A 19724-nucleotide genomic window follows, 5' to 3' on the forward strand; every position below is an offset into this window, starting at 1 on the left:
CCCGTCCGGGCCGGGTCACGCGGCCCCGCTGAGCGCCTGGTCCCGCAGCTCGCCGCCCTCCCGCGGCCCCCGGGCTCGGAGCGGCCCAGGGCAGGGGGGGAGGGAGCGAGGGTCGCGGCGGGGCCTGGCAGCCCGCGCCCAGGAATGCAGGCGGGGGACCGGGGCTGTGCGGCCCCTCCTCCGGGGCAGGGCCGGGCCGGGCCGGTCCCGGGGCTGCAGGTGGAGGAGCCGGCGGGAGCGATGGGAGGCGGCTCGGCTCTGCGGCTGCTGCTGCTGGGCTGCGGGGTGCTGAGCCTGGGGCGGATCCTGCTGCGCTGCGGCCGGGCGGGGGACGAGCCGGGGCCCTTCACCGTCATCACCATCCGGGGGGCCGCCCCACGCCACCAGGAGCCGGAGCCGCCCGGCCGGGGGGGCAGGGGAGCCACGGCCGGGGCGCCAGGCGGGCGCAGCCCGGGCTCCCTGCAGCGCTACCAGGACGAGAACGAGAACCTCGGTCCGCCCGTAAGGAACTGGAGCCCCGCGGCCCCTCTCCGCCCCCAGCACCGGGGCCCCCTCCACGGGTCCTTCAACCTAGAATGACCATCCCCTGCGCTGAGAGCTGCCTCCCTCCCTCCCCTCCGCCTCTGCCCCTCTCCCTCCCCGGCTCTCTCGCTTCGCTTTCTCTTCCCCTCTTCCTCCCTGGATCCGGAGGAGCCTTTCTGCTTCTGTCCCTGGTTCTTCCCCCCCCCGCACCCTCTCCATTGTTCCACCGGGAGCCCCAGGAGGGAGCAGGGCAGAGGGCGAATGGCTGGGGTTTTTTTTGCATTTTCCTTTGGGGGGTGTCGCACTTTCCCCACTAAATCTCCTTCTCTTCTCTCCCTTGCTGCTGCTGCTGCTGCTGAGGAACCAGATTCAGGCCGAACCGGCAGGGCAGGTGCCCCGGGAAGTGGCTGCTTTTAATGTTTGGAAGTGCCCCGGCCCCCAGCCAAAAGCAGTCGGCGGGCGATGAATGGCCAGCCCCGGGGTGGAGGTTAGTCCAGGGCTGGGCACTGCTGCCCTCTGGCTGGCGGGCTGTGCTGCTGGCGAATGAGCTGGATTCCCTGCTCCGGTGATTTACCAGCATCTCCCTGCCTCTGTGCACTGAAGGCAGGAAGGGGGAAAGGGATTGCTGGGGGTCCCTGCCCCTCTGTAATATGTTTTTTCCTTTACTCCAGAGGTGGGTTTGAATTGCATGAATGTGGGGGCCCGACTCTGCAGCCCCCTCCTCATGCTCAGTTGCGTTTGCCCACGCCATGGACTTCCATGGGCCTTTTCCCCAGCAGAAGTGCTGGGCGGTGCGGTGAGGTTTGTTGGCGGGGGCCCAGGGTGGAGCCTTGCCCGTGTGCTGAAATTTTCGCTGGCATTGCAAGCAAGCGGGAGCAAACCTCCGGGGTAGAGAGACGTGTTTGGTGCTGTTTCAGTTGCCTTCTGGAGGGGTGTCTGTGAAGCGGCCTGGTTTGATGCAACGCCTCTTTCTGCTGAGGCCAGGAGCTTTGCCTCCTATTGCAAGACAGGGAGCTTCTTTAGAAGGAGGCTTGTCAGGTTAGCTGCAGGGATTCCGGCCGGGTGCTGGGAGCGTTGGGGGGGAGGGGTAAGGGGGGCTGCAGGTTTTCCATGCTTCAAACTTTTCTATTCCCTTGGGAGCAAAGAAGGAATTTGCCTCCCCCCACCCTGCTTTCCCAGGAATCCTGTCCCCTCCACCCTCGAGTGAGCAGCCTGATCCATTTACAGCGTGGAAGGCTGAGGAAAGTTAAAGAAGCCCAGCGATTGCCCATAAGGGAAGAAGGCCTCTGAAAGCGTTTCAGCAGGTTAATTAGGGTGGAAATTCATGGGATGGCTGCAGGCAGGGCAGCGTTGAAGCGACACAGCCGTACTGGCGCACACCCCCCGTCCATCCACTAGTCCACAGATATGCACACACATGCAATGTCACAGTCACCCAGTGCAGCTCTGCCACCCACATCCAGTCAGAGAGCTCTTCTGGAGAGCCCCGGTGCTGTTACGCACCGGAGAGACACATGCTATCACAATCCTCTGCTCCAGAGAATGAGGCAGCACACACGCACATGTGTGCACATACACGCACACCCTTGATCTGTCACGGTCCCCTGGAGCCCCTGTGCAGCCAGTCCTGTTACATACAGGGTCCCCTGTTAAAAGGACTAGTCATGGCAGTTATACACCCACACTCGGCCATTGGTGGCGGGGGGACCCCGGTGGGAGCAGCGAGACGAACAGGGATGTGGCTTCAATTGGAAAGTTGGGGGAGGTTTTTTGTTTGGCTTTGCAGTCTCTCCATCTGCCTGTTCCTGTCTGCGTCATCCAGACATCTAAAACCACCAGCCATGTCTGTACCAGTGCAGGCTGAGCGCTCCAGGCTACCTACCCACGGGTTCAGACTGGTACTGGATCAGCAGCAGCAGAACGGGGATGGATAGGTTTCCGCTGCTGAAGCGACTGCCTCGCCCCCCAGCCCCTGCGCTAGATGTGATGCCGGCTGAAGGCTTTTATTGAAGATTACTGTTAAACGCAAAGAGGGAGATTAAACACAAAACTACATTACAGGTCTGACTTCAGCATCAGGGAAGGAATGTGGAGTGGAGGCTGTTGTGTCTCAAGACACATTGCTGTGCCTAGGTGCTACAACATGTTTGGACACAGGCTTTTCTGAGACTTTGCACAGCGTAGGTACAGGGGAGCCAGTGACATAGACCCAAATCCACAGTCCCCTAGGACTTCGCAGCTGTCTCTGTGAGGACAACTCAGCACTTTGCAGCAGCAGTGGGGCTCGAACTCAACTCCTCCTGCTCCTAAAGGAGTGATACTAAAGGAGAATCTCTATTAATTGTTACCAGTACAGAGGCTATGACACTGTTGAGTGTTTCTGATTTCAGCCGGTAGGGGACAGTGGTGCACAAACACCGTATCCTGTTCATTACACTACGCACAACCACATGGGTGATCCCAGTAGATGCTGGCTGAGATTTTTTCAAAGCTGCCTCAGAGATTTGGCCACTCGATTCTCATTAAAATGAATGGCTTGGGGAATCTTACCTAGCATCCTTTATACCCGGTAACTTCAAACACTTTGCATGTTAATCACAAGCTGCAGAGAAGAGGAATCTATTGCGCCAGACCAGGTCTGTGATCAGCCAAATTTTACACCTTGGTTCAATAGCAGAGGGGGCTTGAAAGGTTTCAAGATTTCCCTTGTGCAGGCGACTTTCCATTGATTTCAGTGGGCGTGTTGCCTGAGTGGACAGCAGAGAAAGTTAGCCATGGACTTCAGGATCTGGCCATTCTCCAGAGCTTTCTAGCTGCGGCTCAAAATGCCCTTTGCCAATAATTCCCACCATAGCCCAGAGAATTCCTATTCCTGTTTTATAGATGGGGAAACTGAGGCACGGAGTAGGGAAATGCTTCATCCAGCACATCAGTAGCAGAGTTGGGAATGGATTCTGAATTGCCTGACACCCACACCTCTACTTGTAGTCAGGACACTATCTGGCCCCTGTTACTGGCCATGAAGCTATCCTTCCCCTTGTGCACCCCCAGCTGAAGTCTTTGACTGTGTCACCCCCTGTGGCAGCGCTTCCTGTGGGCTGAGTATGTGCTGCTAGCGGAAGCATTTCCTTTTGTTTGTTTTTAAATCTTCCAGCCGGAATGGCTTTGAAGTGAGGTTTTCAGAGGGGAGGAAGTGTCCCAGTGCCTGGGAGGGCGATGGTTCTGGAGAGATGGTGCAATGCAAGTGACCTCTCCTTAGCCTTCTGACTTCAGGAACTGGCAGGCGAGGCCGGGACAGGGGCTGTAAAGCAGTGGCAGTGCACAAATGGTGCATGCACCTCAGTAAATTAAATAGGACCAACATCAGGGTCTTCCAAACCTACTGCTGTGCAAAGCGCTCTTCCCCCAGCAAAAGTGAGAACCCGCCTGCAGCTGCAATGCCTGACCTCCCCTACTTTTCCCAAGGGGAGCAGAGATCCCTGCTGAAGTCTTGTAGATCCCCCTGTCCCATTCTCCCTGCCCAGCAGCACTAGTTCCCTATTCACACTGCCCACGTGAGAGCACGCTTTTCTAGGGCCCATTTAACCCTTGGCCTGAGGGCTGGAGACGGCCAGCCAGGCCTCCCAGCTCTGTGATTGGGGCTTGTGTGTGTGTGATGGGGTACAGGCTTCCCTGGTAGAAACTGGACTAAGACCTAGCAAACTCATTTCGCATACAGCCAAAGAGGACACTGATTTTTCACCCACTAATGCCTTTGGCTGGAACTGAACTAGCAAAAATCCTGTTACATTTTGAGGCAAATGTTCCCGTTTCCCTGAGCCATTTAAGCCCCTTCCCACTCTGGCTTTGACTGTATATTAAGCAATCACAGCCTGCTGCCTTTTGAAATAATCAGGGCCGAATTTACAAAGCCCTGCGTAACAGGAGTGTTGTGCAAAATGCATGTGCGCCCTTTGCCTGCCTGTGCACGCTGGGCATCTGGTTTGCAAGAGCAAATGGGCATGTGTGCCAAGGGGAGGGAGGCGGGTTGCAGTTACTCTGAGGCTGCATTTGGCACCGCTCATCCTTTGTGTGGGGCTTTGGAAATGTGGCCCTCGCTGTCATGTTTTTAGCATGTGGGGGAGGGAAACTAAAAGCCGACACAGCTGGGGGCAGCTTTCAAAGGTCTCCACTCTCCAGTAATTTTGAAAGCGGTTTTGGAGACTGGAGGAGCTGAGATCAGCAAAGCAAGGGAAAAGGAAAGCTAGAGAATAAAAGAGAAGACCGCTTTATGGGGGCGGGGTGGAGTTTATGTGCTGAGTGTGTGCTCAGTGCTGTACAACATCTGTCTTCTAAAACAAAATCCAGACAGCAGAACTGATAGGGAGGGAGGGATGGAAGAAGTCAGGACACCTGGGTTCCATTCCTGGCTTTGGGAGGGAGCGCGGCTGAGAGATTAGAGTAGGGGGCTGGTGGGAGTCAGAATTCCTGAGGTCTAGGCCTGGCTGGCTTAGGAAGGCAGCGTGATCTAGTGAGGAGATCAGGGGACTGGCTGTCAGCTCTTTTTGGTTTTGGGGTGGAAGGGGCAGATGGGACATAAAGGGGGGCTCTGGAATCAAGGCTCACGGGTTCTTTCCCCAGCTCCGCGACAGGTTGTGTGGGGTGGAGAGGCCTTGGCCAACGCCACGAGGGGGCCGCTTGTGCTGCTGAATGGTGGACCCCCGCACGGCTGACTCCGAGGGTTGCTGCCGCTTCCCGTGGAGGTACAGCCGCGCCAGCCTCTAGTCCCTCAGTCACACGCGTTGCTGCCTTAGTGCCACGTAGCCTGTCTCGCCAGCAGAAGCCAGAGACATCTGGGAGCGGGTAGGCGAAAATGACATGTAAATGGGCAGTCAGGGCCCATTTGGAGTGCTGGTAAATATCATCCTGGCTCTGATTCCAAGCAGCGTTGGCAGGGCCTCGCCAGAGGCAGAAGGGGGCCGGGACCAACCTGAAGAACGCGTGGGTGATGGAGGGGCCGCGGGTGAGTGGGGAGAGGGGCCTCAGTGAATCCTTGGAGAGGGGAGGGCGGAGCTCTTTAGCTGGGGGGTATAATGCAACCCAAGGCATTCATTCAATTTCCATGGGCCCAGATTGTCTGAGTTATCAGCGGTGGCAGAAGCTGTGCGCTTCCTGTCTCTGCGTGGAATGCAGGCTCCTAGGGCGAGGGATTAAGGGGATTATATTATTATTTGTTATCACGGAGGGGGGAGAAAAAAGAAGAAACCTCCATTGCTGGGAATTCAGCCTAATCAGAGCAGAGATTAGCGTCCCCCCCCCCCCACCCGCCTCCCCGCTCATTTGGCAGCCTGGGACAGCTCCAGCAGGCAGCGCTCGCTGTCCAGCCCCCAGCACCTTGCTCCTGGCTGGGAGGAGAGGTTCCTGCCGGCGTGTTGGTGCCCTCCTCGCCTGCCGAGCGCTCGCCCCCCTGTCTGCTGCTCTTTGATCCCAAGCGCGGCTGATGTTGGCTGGGCCCAGCCCCTTTGTCTCCAGGACAATCAAGAGGAGATATTAGCCCCATGAATCACAGCCCCATAGGGGACCTATGTTCCATCCTGCCCGGCTTGTGAGCCGCGTTGGGCGCAAGGGGCTCGGCAGGCTTCAGCTGGGTCCTGGAGCACCTGCGGTTCCAGGCCAGATCGCAGCTGCTGCTGTCAGCCCCCCGCGGTGCCCCCACTTCTTCCTACCCCCCCCCAGCTCCGCCATCAGCCCCCAGCGGTGCCTCCACCTCCCACCCCTGACCTACCGCCATCAGCCCCTAGCGGTGCGCTTCACCTCTCCTCCACCGACCCCTCTCAGCCGCCCCCATCTCTCCTCCACCACCGCCTGCAGTAGCCCTCACGTCTCCCCGCCCCCCTCCACCATCTACCCTCATCACCTCCATCCTCCGAACCCCGACCTCCCACCTGTCACCCCTGCCAGTACCTCGTTTTCCCGCCCCATAAGCCTGAGCAGCCCACATCGTCTCCACCTCCCCGCCACCCTCACCTGTGCCCCCATCTCTCCACCCCCCCCACCAGTCCCCAACAACGTCCTACCATCCCCCCACACCCTGCCCTCACCACCAACCCAGCAAACTCCCATGCCTCTCGACTCACTCCCTTCCCCCATTCACCACCTCCCTTGGTCCCCCCCCCCCCCACGCCCTCTCCATGCCCCCGAGCCGGATGAGGGCAGGGTCTGCAGATTGGTGCCACCCCTAAACATTTGGGAACTTGTGGGTGTTGAAGCCAAGCCTCTGGCAGCTTTGGGAGGGGAGAGAGCCTGGGGCCAGCAAATCCCTGGCCTGTAATTCTGCAGTGGGAGTTAGTGCAAGAGGGACCCTGGATTTAAAGGCTCCTGGCTGGGTCTGTTGTCCTGGGAGCAGGCAACGAAAACCCAGGCATGCGCTCTGTGTGTGGGGAGGGCGCCGGCCCCTGTGTGATGGGAGGCTGTTGGCTCAGCTTTTTGTTTCATCAGGCCCCCAACCTCGGCTCCATCCCTTCGCCCCCGACCCCCCTCCAACACGTGCTCTGGTCCTGCTGCCAGCGCGGGGCCCGCTGGGGAGGGAGGCTGAGTCAACCTGTGAGCTGGACGGAGCTCGCCTCGGTGGTCGTTCGGTGGTTGGCTGGGGCAAGCTGTGAGCTGGACGCGGGGCCCTAGGTGGCCATTAGTTTGCTTGTGCCTAGGGCTGGCTCTGGCCATAATTAATGACCTGCCCGTCCGGAGCATTCCTGGCGCTGCAGCAGCAGGCTCTGGGCTGTTTACAGGCAACGTGCTGATCACATTGATAAGGCAGAGGCAGAGCCATTCTCCTGCTGTCACTGATTTTTTCCTCTGCACTCTGGAAAGCCTCTTGCCCTGCGCAAAGGGGCCTTTGTCTCCACTGCGTTGCCCCTTCTCCACCCGCGCTGGAAGTAAGAGAGATTCTGTTTCCTTCTCCTGGACCACGGTTCTGGGAACTCTCCGGGGAGCATCTCGTTCAGGAGACAGCGTTCCTTAGGAGTTCAAACACAGGCTCGAGGGCTGGGATGACTGGGGTCTATGCTGGGAGCTGCCACTGACTTGCGAGGTGGCCTTGGACAAGTTACTTCCCCGCTCTGTGCCTCAGTTTCTCCACTCGAATAATGAGACCTCACAGCTGCTGGGGGAGGGGGGACAGTGGGGGAGCACGTTGTGAGACATCATTAAGTAGTGTTTTTAAAGACTGAGAGGCACTAGAAATGCCGTCTCCTGAGTTAGCTGGTCAGCCCCAAAGCCCCATCATTTTGCCACAGCAGCCCTGGGAAGGGAGATCCGACAGTAGCTCGCCCGTGCGGTGGGACGCTCTGCTCTGTGGATAACCTCTCAGCCGCAGCAACGCCTCCTTCCACCTCCATTTCCATTACACTCCCCTGCCCTCTCTTCTCTAGCGGGGATCAGTCAGTCATGGTGGCCGTGTTGCTGTTAACCCCACACCCCGTCTCTCTCTGGGTCACGTGCTGTGGCCTTGATTTTTCTTTCCCTCCTGCTCATTGCAGCATAGGTGCTAGCCCCTCGAGTGGGGGTGGGGATCTGGGCACCGAGTTGCACACTGCACCCCCCTTGGGAGGTGATGGGGGAGCTGCCACGTCAGCGGGGCTCACTTCGTGGTGCTCTCCTGTGAGCCTGGCTTGCTCCTGGCATCAAGTGGAAAATAGTGCCTGCAGTCCCAATCCTGAGCCACTGAAGTTAATGGGAGCAGGGCTGGGCCCCTAAGTGCCCCTTTGGGCACCAGTGCAGGAGATGGTAGGATCCAGCCCTGCTTATAAAGAGATGCCTTCATCCTCTGGCAAAGTGCAGCCAGGTCTGGGGTGGAACACAGCAGCCCCCCTGCTCCAGCAGTGCTATGCAAGGGTATTTTAGGACGATTAAAATACTCCCACCAGCTGCACCTGCGGGGAGAATTTTAGGCAGGCCGAGCGCAGTGACCCGCGTTCGAATCCAGCCAGGCTGAACGTCCCTGCTTTTGTGACATGTGCCTTAAATGCTCAGCGTGGGGAGGAGCGGTCAGGGCCTCCGTCAAAAGCGCTGTGCTGGCCCACTGGGCTGTCAGCATCAGAGGAGAGAGCGCCCCCTACTGATTCACCAGCCCCCTGCAGCGTGGCGCCCCCTTCGCACGGCGTGGGGCCGTTGGGGTTGGCAGTGAGTCACTTCCACGTTCTCCCTGCAGCGGCCGGGCTGTCCTTAGACGTTTCCCATCCTAGTGTTGTGCAGCTCATCACAGCACCGCCCGGAGCGTAGCGGTGCAACAGCGGACGGCTCCTGGCTGCAGCACTCGGGCGCAGGGGCCGTGTCGTGCTGGGCCTGTGTTTCTGGGCTATTAAATCCTTCAGTCCCTTGGCAGGTTCCTCCGACTCGCCAGAATCCGTTTAGACACTCAGGAGCCGAGGCTGGTTCATTTCCCAGCATGCCCCAGTGCTCCCAGCTCTTGACTCACTCTGCCTTTTGTCTCGGTGACCTTAGAAAACCCAGCAGGACGTGGCCCTGCAGCCCTGGGCCGATGGCAGCAGGTCCCTCCGAAGCGAAGCCAAGCGGTTCCTTATGTACATCAGCACCCCGCAGGTAGGTCGGGCCGTCGGCACGGCTCCCCCTCCCCACACTAGCCCCTGGTTACGCAATACAGCCTGCAGATGGGCATCAGCGCTCCGCCTGGGAAGGAGCCTGGATGGATTCTAGAGAGGCAGTGACCTGCACTTGGGGTTCTTCTGCCTCTCCCCGGACTGCTCAGCTCTCCTCTAACCATCCCACGTGGCCCATCAGCACGCCAGCCCCCCTGGCTTGCTTAGCGCTCTCCCCTATCAGAGAGGAGTGGCCCGGTGGTTGGCAGAAGGGCAGGATCTGCGGGGTGGGGGAAAGGGGGGAAATAAAACCCCCAGCGTCTATTGCTACATAGACCTCCCCAGAGCCTGGGGCTGGGACGAGGCAGCCTTGTGGAGTCCCATCCCCTGAGGGTGGTGATGGCAGGGAGGGGTCAGCTTGCTAGTATAGCAGGAGGCCCAGGGCAGGGAAAAAAGGAGACATTCCTGTGGGGCCATTAGGGATTAGGAGGAATCATCTGGGCAAGGAACGTTTGTGGACCTGGGCTGGAGAATCCTGAGCTGGCACAGAAGCAAAGCAGCTGGTCCGGTGGGGGAGAGCGGGTGGCTGCTGCGTTGTGATGGGGACGATGGGAGAAAACAGAGCTTCCAAGGGCTAAGCACCTCCCAAACCCCTGGCCATGAACCCAACGCACTCCCCAGCTAACGGGCTGATTTTGCTCTCTTTCAGCTGCCCTGCTCCAGAGCGCTGAGCCAGGCTGGGCTCCAGGCTTTCACAGACAGCACGGGCGGGGCATGGCGCGTGTGCCTGGATCACATGCCCAGTGTGTCGCTGAAGCTGCAGCAGGAGACGTGCCTGGTTTATACCTTCAGGTGAGCACCGTGCGCCTGTTGCCGGGCAGCCCAGCTGTGGAGGGACAGAGGATGGGAGGGTGATGGAGGAAGGATGGATAAGGGGGTTGAGACTGATGCATCCTTGACAGTTGGGCTGGCCACAATTTTTGGATTACAATTTTCCAATGAAAATATTCACTGAAAATTCAAGTTTCAGCCCAACGAAACTCAGCGTGTCTTTGTTTTTCCAACCACCATTTTTCAATTTTTGAAAAATTTCATCCGAGTTTTGAAAAAAAAACCCCAACCAAACAGTAAAAAATGTTGAGAAAGGATTCTCGGCTTTTGGGGGCTGCTTTTTTCAACCAGCTCTGCTCTGCGACCCCACTGGCCTTCCGGCAGGTATACACCCTACGTCACTGTCCTGGGTCCCTCGGGACGGAGGCCTCCTGGGCAAACCTTCAGTTTCAGGGTGTATTTTCTAGACCCAGATGTTGGTTGAAAGCAACAGTTTTATGAGCCCCACACAGCAAAGGTCCCTGGCGTCACAGGGCAGGGACAGCCTAAATGGCAGCCGGGCAAGTTCTCCCTCTGCATGTTACCCACCAGTGGGCTCACCCCTGCTCTGGTTGGACTCCTCTCTGAGGATGGGAGAGTAATTCGGTCTCGTTGGCTTGGTCAGACCCGGCCTGGTTCAGATAGCCAACAGACGGGCTGATTGTGGTGTGGATTTTGTGTGTGCTGGAAACTTGCCCACTAGGATTTGCCAGACCAGCTCAGAGCGATGGTGCACGTAACCCAGCAGTGGCCGGAACCAGATACATCAGAGGAAGGTGCAACTCCCATGATACACACCAGAAAGGGTCAGCCTCCCCTTTCACACGGACCCACCATCCAGCCTGCAGACAGTGACTTTTCAGTTGCTAGTGACCTGGGACGGGCCACCAAGAGGTTAATATCACCAGGTCCCATCACCAGTCTGGGGAGCCATCCACTTCCCTATCTACCGGTCTGTTACGCACACATGAGTCAGGCTGGTTCTTCTGATGCAATGAAAACCACCCGCTCTCGGGTACATTCTGGCAGCATGAGTCATGACCAGCCATGGTTACTGTAGCCAACACTGTGCCCTGAAGACCTGCATGAAATTCCTTGCCTTTAACCAGGCTTCATTCTCCTACTTGTTCAGCTCTGACTGGTTGCAGCTGCAGATGGGGAAGAAGCGGCTCTTAATCCATTTGCACCTGGGAAGCTCTGAGCAGTGACTGCTGCTGACTTGGAGATTCCAGCCCTGCTGGGATCCCTTTTGAGTTGGTCTCTGAGCCTGACGTCTCTAGAACAGAGGTTCTGCACCAGTAGCAATACACAGAACAGTGCCAGTGTGTTATGCTGTCATGATCGGTACCCTGGGTTTCCCTTCCTTCCCTTAACGATAAGCCTCTGTGTTGGGCCTGGGTGCTCGGATGTAACCTGCTTTTCCTTTCTCTTGCTCGCCAACCTTTCCTGATAATTGAGCTGTAAACCTGGGGCTCCGAGTAGCCAAAACTCCATGGCAGGTGAGAGGTGCATAACTGGACAGAGGGGGTGCTGGGATGATGGGCAGTGGGCACTGACTGGTGCAGCTAAGAACTTAGTGTGCTAAACTGGTACGGTTGCTGGGTGTCTGCTGTGAAAGATTTCACACAGATACGTGCAGACCAGGGCAGAAGCTGCAGAAAGTCCATAAGATCTGGTTTCTCCAGCTAATCCCTTTACTTCTTCAGATATGTCCGCTTTGCCGTCCCTTTAGCAGACCCGTTTGCAGTGGGCTGGGCAGTGACAGGTTGCATCTGAAGAGCAAAACGGAGGGTAAAGAAAACACGCCTGCTTGGAACCTCAGCTGCAGGACTGGACCAAAGTCAGCCAGAGTGTCTTTGCATCAATTTGCATAACATTACCCATCATGCTTTGCCTTGCAACCGAGTATTCTGCAGGGCAGCCTAACTTTGCAGAGCCTGAAAGTGATTCTCTCCCTTTCTTCATTGGTAGTGTGGTCAAAAGGGGCTTTGAGTTCAGCCAGCAGATGAGTGAAATGAGATGCCAGGTGCATAGCTTTGGCCTGACCCCCCACAAACAAACGGGTCTCTGGGATAAAGGACAGGTGCAGCATCATCAGCTGTGGCTGGACTGGCACGAGCGACGCCCAACCGCTTCCCTACAGAGACAGAGGAGTGCTTCCAAGAGGCTAAATCAGATCATGGAGGACTTTGGCCACAAAAAGGTAATGGTATCTGATAACATAATCCCCTCCGCTCCCCCCCACACCCCTCTCACCAGTCACCCATTAGATGTCATAGACAGAGAAGCCCTATTGGATTGTCTAATCCAGTGGGTCTCAAAAAGCGCTCGATGAATAAAATTCAGTCCCCTCTCTGCATCTCAAGCGGCTACTCCCTGTCTTCCTTGGTGTAAATCCAACCACAAGCCAATCTGTGGAAGACACCAGAACTGGAAGGGCAGCTAAGATGCAAGAGGACAGAACTGATGTGCAAGGTGACCTGGAGAGCTTAGAGCTGGATTTTTCAAAGGTGCCGAAGAATCAGGTGCCCACCTCCCACTGAATGTTAATGGGGTTTGGGAACCTGGCTCCTTCGAAAACTCCATTGTAGCGCAGTCGGGCTGCCAGCCAACAGGGGAACGTTTGGCCCAGATCCACAGAGGTATTTAGGGTTTTAATTTTCATGGATTTCAATGGAAGTTAGGAGCCCAAAAACCTAGTGCATCTGGGCCTTTGTTCCTAATAAATGCCACGGCCTGGTCCCAGGAAGTGGAAATCCACTGCACAGATGGATGTAACCAGTTACCAGGTGGATGTAACCAGTTTACTTCCATCGTGTTCTCTTGCTACCCATTTGCCTTCCTGCGTTCTCTAGTTGCCATTGGGAACGTGAAGGGTCCAGCTGGGCGGCTGCAAGGGGAGGTGCTCACTAGTAAATCTTGCCTTTAAGGCTGAAGGAAGCTGAGCCTCTCTGGTCTAATCCATGCCTCGGCCAATCCCCAGCTGGAGGATAACTGCACTCTGGGTCTGAGCTGAAGCCAATGGGAGCTTTTCCGTTGACTTCAAAAGGCTTTGGATCAAGCCTCTAGCTCCAAATGTCAGCGGACAGCTCCCCCTTTTTTTTTGGCCTGCTAGATCCTTGGCTCTCAGAAACAGCCTTAAACAAGGTAGTTGGTGGAGTTCAGCTAAGAGCAGAAGGGCTCATTTTTTCACCGCTCTCGGGCGTATCCTGTTGTCCAAATGTTTTATGGCACCAGTCCCTGGGCAGCGCTAACGAGAGGAGCTAAGCCGGCTTGTTCTTTCTCTTTGGAGTAGATCGACGTGTTGGAGGCGGACTTGGCCAGCGCCGAGTGGAAGATTTTGGAGAGCATCCTCGTGGATGGTACCGTGGCCACCGTGCACCAGCTGATCCTTGCCATCCACCTCCACTGGCCCGGCTTCGGGGTCGGTGGGAGTGAAGCAGCTGTGGTGCGGTACTGGTACAGCCTGCTGAAGGCGTTAGAAGCCAGGGGGTTTCGACTGTTCTATAGCTTTAAGGACCTGAAGAAGCCGCAGCTCTTCCTGCACAAAGAACTCTTCAACGCCAGCAGCTCCTACACCCTGAGCTGGGTCAACACCTACTGGATGTACTGACAGGGAGCACGCAGGGTTGAGTGAATGGGCGCTTGGGAGGGTTTTCAAACCTGGCTCCTGAGCGAGCTTGGAGCAGGTGTGCTTATTAGGTCCCGCCTGGTCATAGCGTGCCCCAGGTGGCACTTGTATTCCCGCTGCGTTCCAGGGATGGACAATGCAGCCAAAGGGAGATGAACCCATGAAGAGTTAACAGACATCCCAAGGCCTGTGACTCTTGACAGCAAAGGCCATTCGGCTGGACACTTCAAATGGGACTAAAAACCAGTTTCAGAGACTCAAAGATGCTGAGGATCTAGGTCCAATCTGAGCAAAGCCCTCGCACCACAAGACCATCTAACTGCTGCTCTGGCCTTGAGCACATGCAAGAGCCTGAGTGTCCTTCTCCTTTCCTCTCCCATGAAGCAATGACGGTGCTGTGGTACCGAGTCCTGTCCTGACAGCGCAGACAATAAGAAGCCGAGCTGGTGCCTCGGGGGAGAAGGCGCAGCAGTGCTTCCGGCCGCTGTTTGTGTTGGTCCCCAGCTTCCAGAAGCCCCAGAAATGGCCACAGCAGACATAGGAAGGAAGGGAGATGAACTGCCAGTGCTCTGTTGCTGGGAGAGCCATTCTAATCTGGGCGCATCATCAAGGAAGTCACAAGAGCATTTGCTAAATGTAAGCGAGATGCGGGGAATCTGCAACTGTTGCTGGGACGCACAGCCTGTCCGCCTGATGCTATTAAGATCAGCTGGGGTTTTCAAAGGAGGCTAAAGTAGGTCAGTGCCCAATGCACACTCAAATTCAATTGAACCTCGGCACCCAAACTAACTCTTGTTGGCTCCTTTCAGACTTCCAGCCATCGTCTGTCCTGAATGACGCAGAGGATTTCACAAAGGCTCAAGTGGCCCTGTGCAAACTGATGCACCCAAACGCTGTCTACAAAGCTGGGCTGGAGATCCCACGAGAGCCGGCTCTCTCTTGAGACAGCAGCTCCTCCCTTTTGGGTTGGGAATACCATCAGGACCGACTTCCTCATTCTAGTTTAGCGTGTCTATTTCTGTCCAGAACCAGGAAGTGAAGATTTGTAAATGACTTTTAAAGACAAGGGGGCGGGGGAAAGGCAATTCACATTTTTGGAACTGCCGAAGTAAAGCTCAGGTTCAAATTTTAGGTGAAGATTTGGGTCAGTTTGCATCCAGTTATTTTGCTTTGCCCCCTTCTAGGCTCTGACTGCTTGCATAGCATGGTGCTCTGAAATGTCATTTAGAGCTGGTTCTGCCCGCATCCTTTCCTGGTGGACACTGTTTTCTTTAGTCTTTTATTTACACTTTCTTGCTCTTGTTTTTGCCACTGTAAACACTGCTGGGATGCACAAAACCCTTTAGATCTCGGCTGGCAGGAGAGATCTGTCTAATCATAGTCATTATCTGGGAGCAGGTAATGGGCATCTTTCCCGTGTTAACTTCAGAACAGAATAGATGAGAGCAGGGCCCTTCTGGGAAGGGAGCAGGCTCCTAGCCCCCCCTGCGGTTGGAATTCACTGCATTTTTCCCAGGAAGTCGTGTACAGCAGAGTTCCTGCTTTGTGCTCTGGCTTTTCTGCTGCAGTAGCAGACTCCTCAGGTCACTCATGTAGTTATTAAATCCATGAGGATTTTTTTGGGTACCTGTGAATATAACTTCAGGAAACCCAGGCATCTCGGTTTCAATAACCTCTCGGGATGCTCGGCTGATTTAGTCGGCATTGACCCCGAAATCAGCTGTTAAATAATCAAACCCGGCTGACCCTAGGGGCGGGATGATTGTGCCTGTCAGCTGCAGTAAGGAGGAGGGAACGAAATTCACCAGAGAGCCATTTTTGCACAATATTTGCCCTGCCCAGCAATGCAGAATCCATTGTACTCTATGGACAGAGACTCTGATCACTGCTGTAATAAAAAATCCCTGGAGTATGTTTTCTTTGTGGATCTTTAGAGAATAAGATGATCTCTCCCCCCATACCACTGTCATGAGGCTCCATCATAACTTGCCCCAATAGCCCCCAGATCACACACACAAGGCCAAGTTCTGCTTGCCTCTTTGTTAGTAACGCAAACGGGGACACCTTTCTCCCCAGCTTCAGAAGCAAATTGTCCTAGAGAAAAGAGACGGGTTTTCCTCCTCAGGGCAAGTTCTCATTCCCTGTGGGGTGCAGGAGAGGGAGTTGGGAGGAAGGGTGGCATTGGAGTTTCATTTTCCGAGACACCATTAACTAGTGAGCAAAGGTTGCAGTGTCTCCATGGAGACAAGACAGCAAGCGAGACAGAGTGTGTGTGGATCTAAGGTTAGAGCTGATTAGTAAATGTCAGCTGCACCAGCATGTTCCAGTAACTGCCCTCCACCAGCACAGGGCTCGGGTCCCTGTGGGGAGAAAAAACACAGCAAGCTGTAGGGGGAGGGGAGAGGAAGAGAAGTGAAAACACAAAGGGCAGCTCCTGCGCCTCAACTCCGAGGCTAAGCGCTTAAGCATTAAAGAGAAAACTTGCTGACACCTTAACTATGTCAATCACCTGCTCCTCCGTACAATCTGGTGTCCAGGTCAGGTCTTAAGACTCAGGGGTCTTCGTGGATTTCATCTGAAATGCCTGGGTACTTTACACTCTCTCCCTCTCTCTCTCTCTCACAGCGTAGAATGACATTGAGTGCCTGCTGCTCCTTTTCGTTTGGCAGTGGGATGTTGCCAGAACCTCTCTCCCCTTCTGCTTATTCAATAACGGAACAATAACACTCTACCCTTCTCTAGCACCTTCCGTCAAGGATCTCAAAGCACATAACAAATGCTGAGCAGCGCCCTGTGAAACAGATATGTACAATTGCACCCATCCTCTGGAGACAGAAACAGCCAGGGTGATGTTACATGGCGAGCTCATGGCCTGAGCTAGGAATCTACCAAGCGGAGGTATTTATATAGTGCCACTCACTGAAGGGCCCAGATCCTCAAAGATATGTAGGCTCTTAACTTCCATTCAGTGGAAGTCAGGAGTTTAAATACCTGTGGGGATCTGGGCCTCCATGCTGGAATAAAGTCCAGGTCTTGGTTCCCAGGCCCGTGCTTTAATCACAAGCAGATCCTGTCTCTTTACAAATATCCCTGAGTACCCAGTAAGAATCAGCCATTGGGCTTAGCCCATTTTAAAGACTGAACAGTGTGAAATGTCTGAAAGTGCTCACAGGGGAACTAGCAAGCTTCTTATCCACATGCCTTGCAACTTAGCCAAGAAAGAGAAGCAGAGCCCTCCCCCACACGCCACACAAGTGAGGCTGGCAGGAATACTCAATGACACCCCCCCCAATCCATGCACCCTTAGCCTCGTTGTTTGCGGTGTTTCATATGCACCCCAAATACACACAGTGATCATTCTTCAGGGACAAGGCCAACCTACTTGTTGCCTGGGGTTATTTGACACTGTATCCATATCCCTTCTGTTTTGTTCCAGGTTAGGGCTGTGACTTGGCTCTCCTGCCCTCCGCCCCTTGCCAGGAGCCTTAATAAATACGCTGATGCAAGTTTGAGCCTGCATGTAAGACACCCGTGATATAATTATTTGCAGAACCAAACCACAGTTGCTAGGTATCTCAGCTCTGAGCTCGGCCATGTGGGTTCACGCCTTGTGTCAGGCTGCTTTGACAAAGCATCGCCTGTGTGGCTTTCACCAGAGGCCGGTTCTTACTTTGTTCTGTTCAGTTCAATCACGTGGTCAGCTCGTAACTAACATAGTAGCAAAGGGCAGTTTGATGGTTCAGTGAGTTATGCACTAGCGGTCTCTTTCCAAGATCCAAGTGGTGATGTGTGGTGGTTTCATCCTAACTCCTTTAGTCCAAGGATCTCAATGGACAGAACACACCATTTGGCTAAGGGTCCTCTGGTAATTTGCTAGCCCCCTTCAATGGTTCACAAAGACATTAGCGAACACAATACTCTGGTTTAATTTCGCATGAGCGTCGGTACTCAGGAAGGGTCAAAGCTTGGAATAAAAAGGGCCATAAAAGTAGCACTGAGCTTCACTCATAGGGCAGCTGTTGTGGAAAAGCCTGTAATACATCTTCCCATGGCATTGGCTGGTGTCCTCAGCCGCTTGTATAAGCAGCACATTCCCCCGCTGTAAAAAAAAAGCCAGCACAAGCAAAATAGCTGAAAAGATGCATGGCCACAGCTCCCGCTGGCGTAGGGCTGTTCTTCTGGTCACCTTGGCAGCCTGTATGGCAGTTTAGCTGGAAAATCATTTACATTCAGCAAATACAGGAAGGCAATTGGCAGGCGACAACATCCCTTATAGAGAAACAAGTGTCGGGGGGTATCAATCACTTTTGTTTTGGATATTACAGTTTAGAAGGTATTATTCAGTGCTTATAAGCAGAGACTCTCTCACACAGCCGAGCAATAAAGGTTGCAGTGCAGATACAGAATTAGATTGCAGGGTTCCCTTGGGGCTGACACACCTATCCATGGAGGCAAATCCTCTTCAGGGAACGGCTGACTGGCAGCCTGGAAAACCTGGAGGTGATAACCCTCCAATGCGTTCCTGTAGGAGATGGGACCCAAGTTCATGCCTTATCGTGGTGTAAGCGTGTTACCACAGGAGAAAAGTGGAGGGGTAGGAGCAAGGGGTGCCTGAGGATATCAAGAGCTTTCTCCAGGAGAAGGGTGTAAATGTTTGAACAGGTCAAAGTGAAAGGAGCGGGTGGAGCCAGGTTGCAATGGTTGAATATTTAAAGGCAGAGGGAAGTGGGATCCGTGCAGGCAGTGGTGCTAGCTAAGGGTGTCAGGTGGTGCTGTTACAGCAGTCCGTAACAGGTGCTGATTGTGATAGGTGAGATCCTGAGCCCTGGGAACGCTTGCTCGTTTGCGCCAGTTGCTGCAGCATTCAGCCCGATTGATCCATTGCTGCTGCTGGCTTGTCTTTCCGAGTGCTGTGCACTAGGAGGGAAAGAATGGACCGGATGGACGAGAAACGCATAGAAATAGTAACGTGTCATACATGTCCTGTGTGCCGTGTGTCTCATTTATAGATGTGGGGGGGGGGGGGGAGGGGAACAAAGGAGCACATTCTCTCTCTTGCTCCGCACCCTGTATGCCGCTCAGGCAGTACAAAGGGAATAGTGACTGGCTGCATCCTCCTAGCTTTGGATCCCATTGGCATGGGAGAATCCCAAGTGGGTGCAGAGCCAGCACAGTCAACTCCAATGGTGTCCTCCCTGCAGGGGCAAGGAGTGGCACGTAGGAACAGGGAGGGAGGAGTGGGTGGACCATGATGCACTCCAGCTATGCTGAGCTGGTGGATGGGCCTAATTACAGCAGTCCCCAGGTTGCTCTAACCTGCACCAAGGCCAAGATGGAATCAGGAAACGCACCCAGTTTGCAGAGCATAATCTCTGTGAACCAGAAAATCTGGCCCCAGGATGGAGTTTGCATTCAGTAAGGACTGTATTGATGTCAGCAGGTTGTACTGGGGTATTGGCAGCATTTTGCAAATTATGCAAATACGCACCAAAGCAAAAACCAATCATGAGGCTAGAGGACAGCATTTAGTGATTTATTAATTATAGTTTATTTTAAAATCTGATTACTTTATTAACTTTGAATGGATGGACATGTACGTCTTATGCTGTATTAATTAATTTTGTGTCTGTCCATTACTTTTTCCAGCTAGTTGTGTATTTTAAGCTTAACGCTTGCATCTATAAGCAGTCCGTGTAGAAAATAAAATTGTATTCCAGGGAAAAAATTGCAATGAGTGGATAAGTAGAAGAGTTAAATAACCTACTATGGTGCATCTATTGTGTATGTTTTAAATTCTGATTCAAGTATTCACTCCTGCAGTGTGTGACATGGAAGCTGTTGGTTCCCATTTCTTCTCTTCCCTTTGAGGATGTCATTTCTGAATAGAAGAGAAAGGGATATCCGTGTTTCAAGTAGTGATGTACATCTTCACTTATTATTCCGCCTCCTTCATATATTGCGCTTTTCATCACTAGAGCTCAAAGTGCTTTACCAATGACATCAGGATCATTGTCCCCGTTCTACAGACGGGGTGGCCTGAGGCACAGATAGGAGCAGTGAATTGCTCACGGTCTCCCAGCAGGCCAGTGGCAGCATGGGAATAGAATCCCAGGCCTCCTGAGACC

The 19724-nt window shown here is 54.5% G+C and overlaps 1 protein-coding gene across 1 annotated transcript; it reads left to right on the top strand.

The window, feature by feature from the left end:
• Positions 1 to 240: 240 nt before the first annotated feature.
• Positions 241 to 15513, top strand: LOC137149761 (probable methyltransferase-like protein 24). The gene is made up of 5 exons (XM_067543360.1): positions 241 to 501; positions 9004 to 9102; positions 9808 to 9950; positions 11940 to 12171; positions 13264 to 15513. Exons 1-5 carry the CDS (start codon positions 241 to 243, stop codon positions 13579 to 13581), a joined length of 1053 nt encoding a protein of 350 aa, XP_067399461.1. The 3' UTR covers positions 13582 to 15513.
• Positions 15514 to 19724: the final 4211 nt, after the last annotated feature.

The sequence above is a fragment of the Emydura macquarii genome, unplaced genomic scaffold (genome assembly GCF_026122565.2).
Source record: "Emydura macquarii macquarii isolate MOO-44397 ecotype Brisbane River unplaced genomic scaffold, CSIRO-AGI_Emac_v2 contig_820, whole genome shotgun sequence".
Taxonomy (NCBI): domain Eukaryota; kingdom Metazoa; phylum Chordata; order Testudines; family Chelidae; genus Emydura; species Emydura macquarii.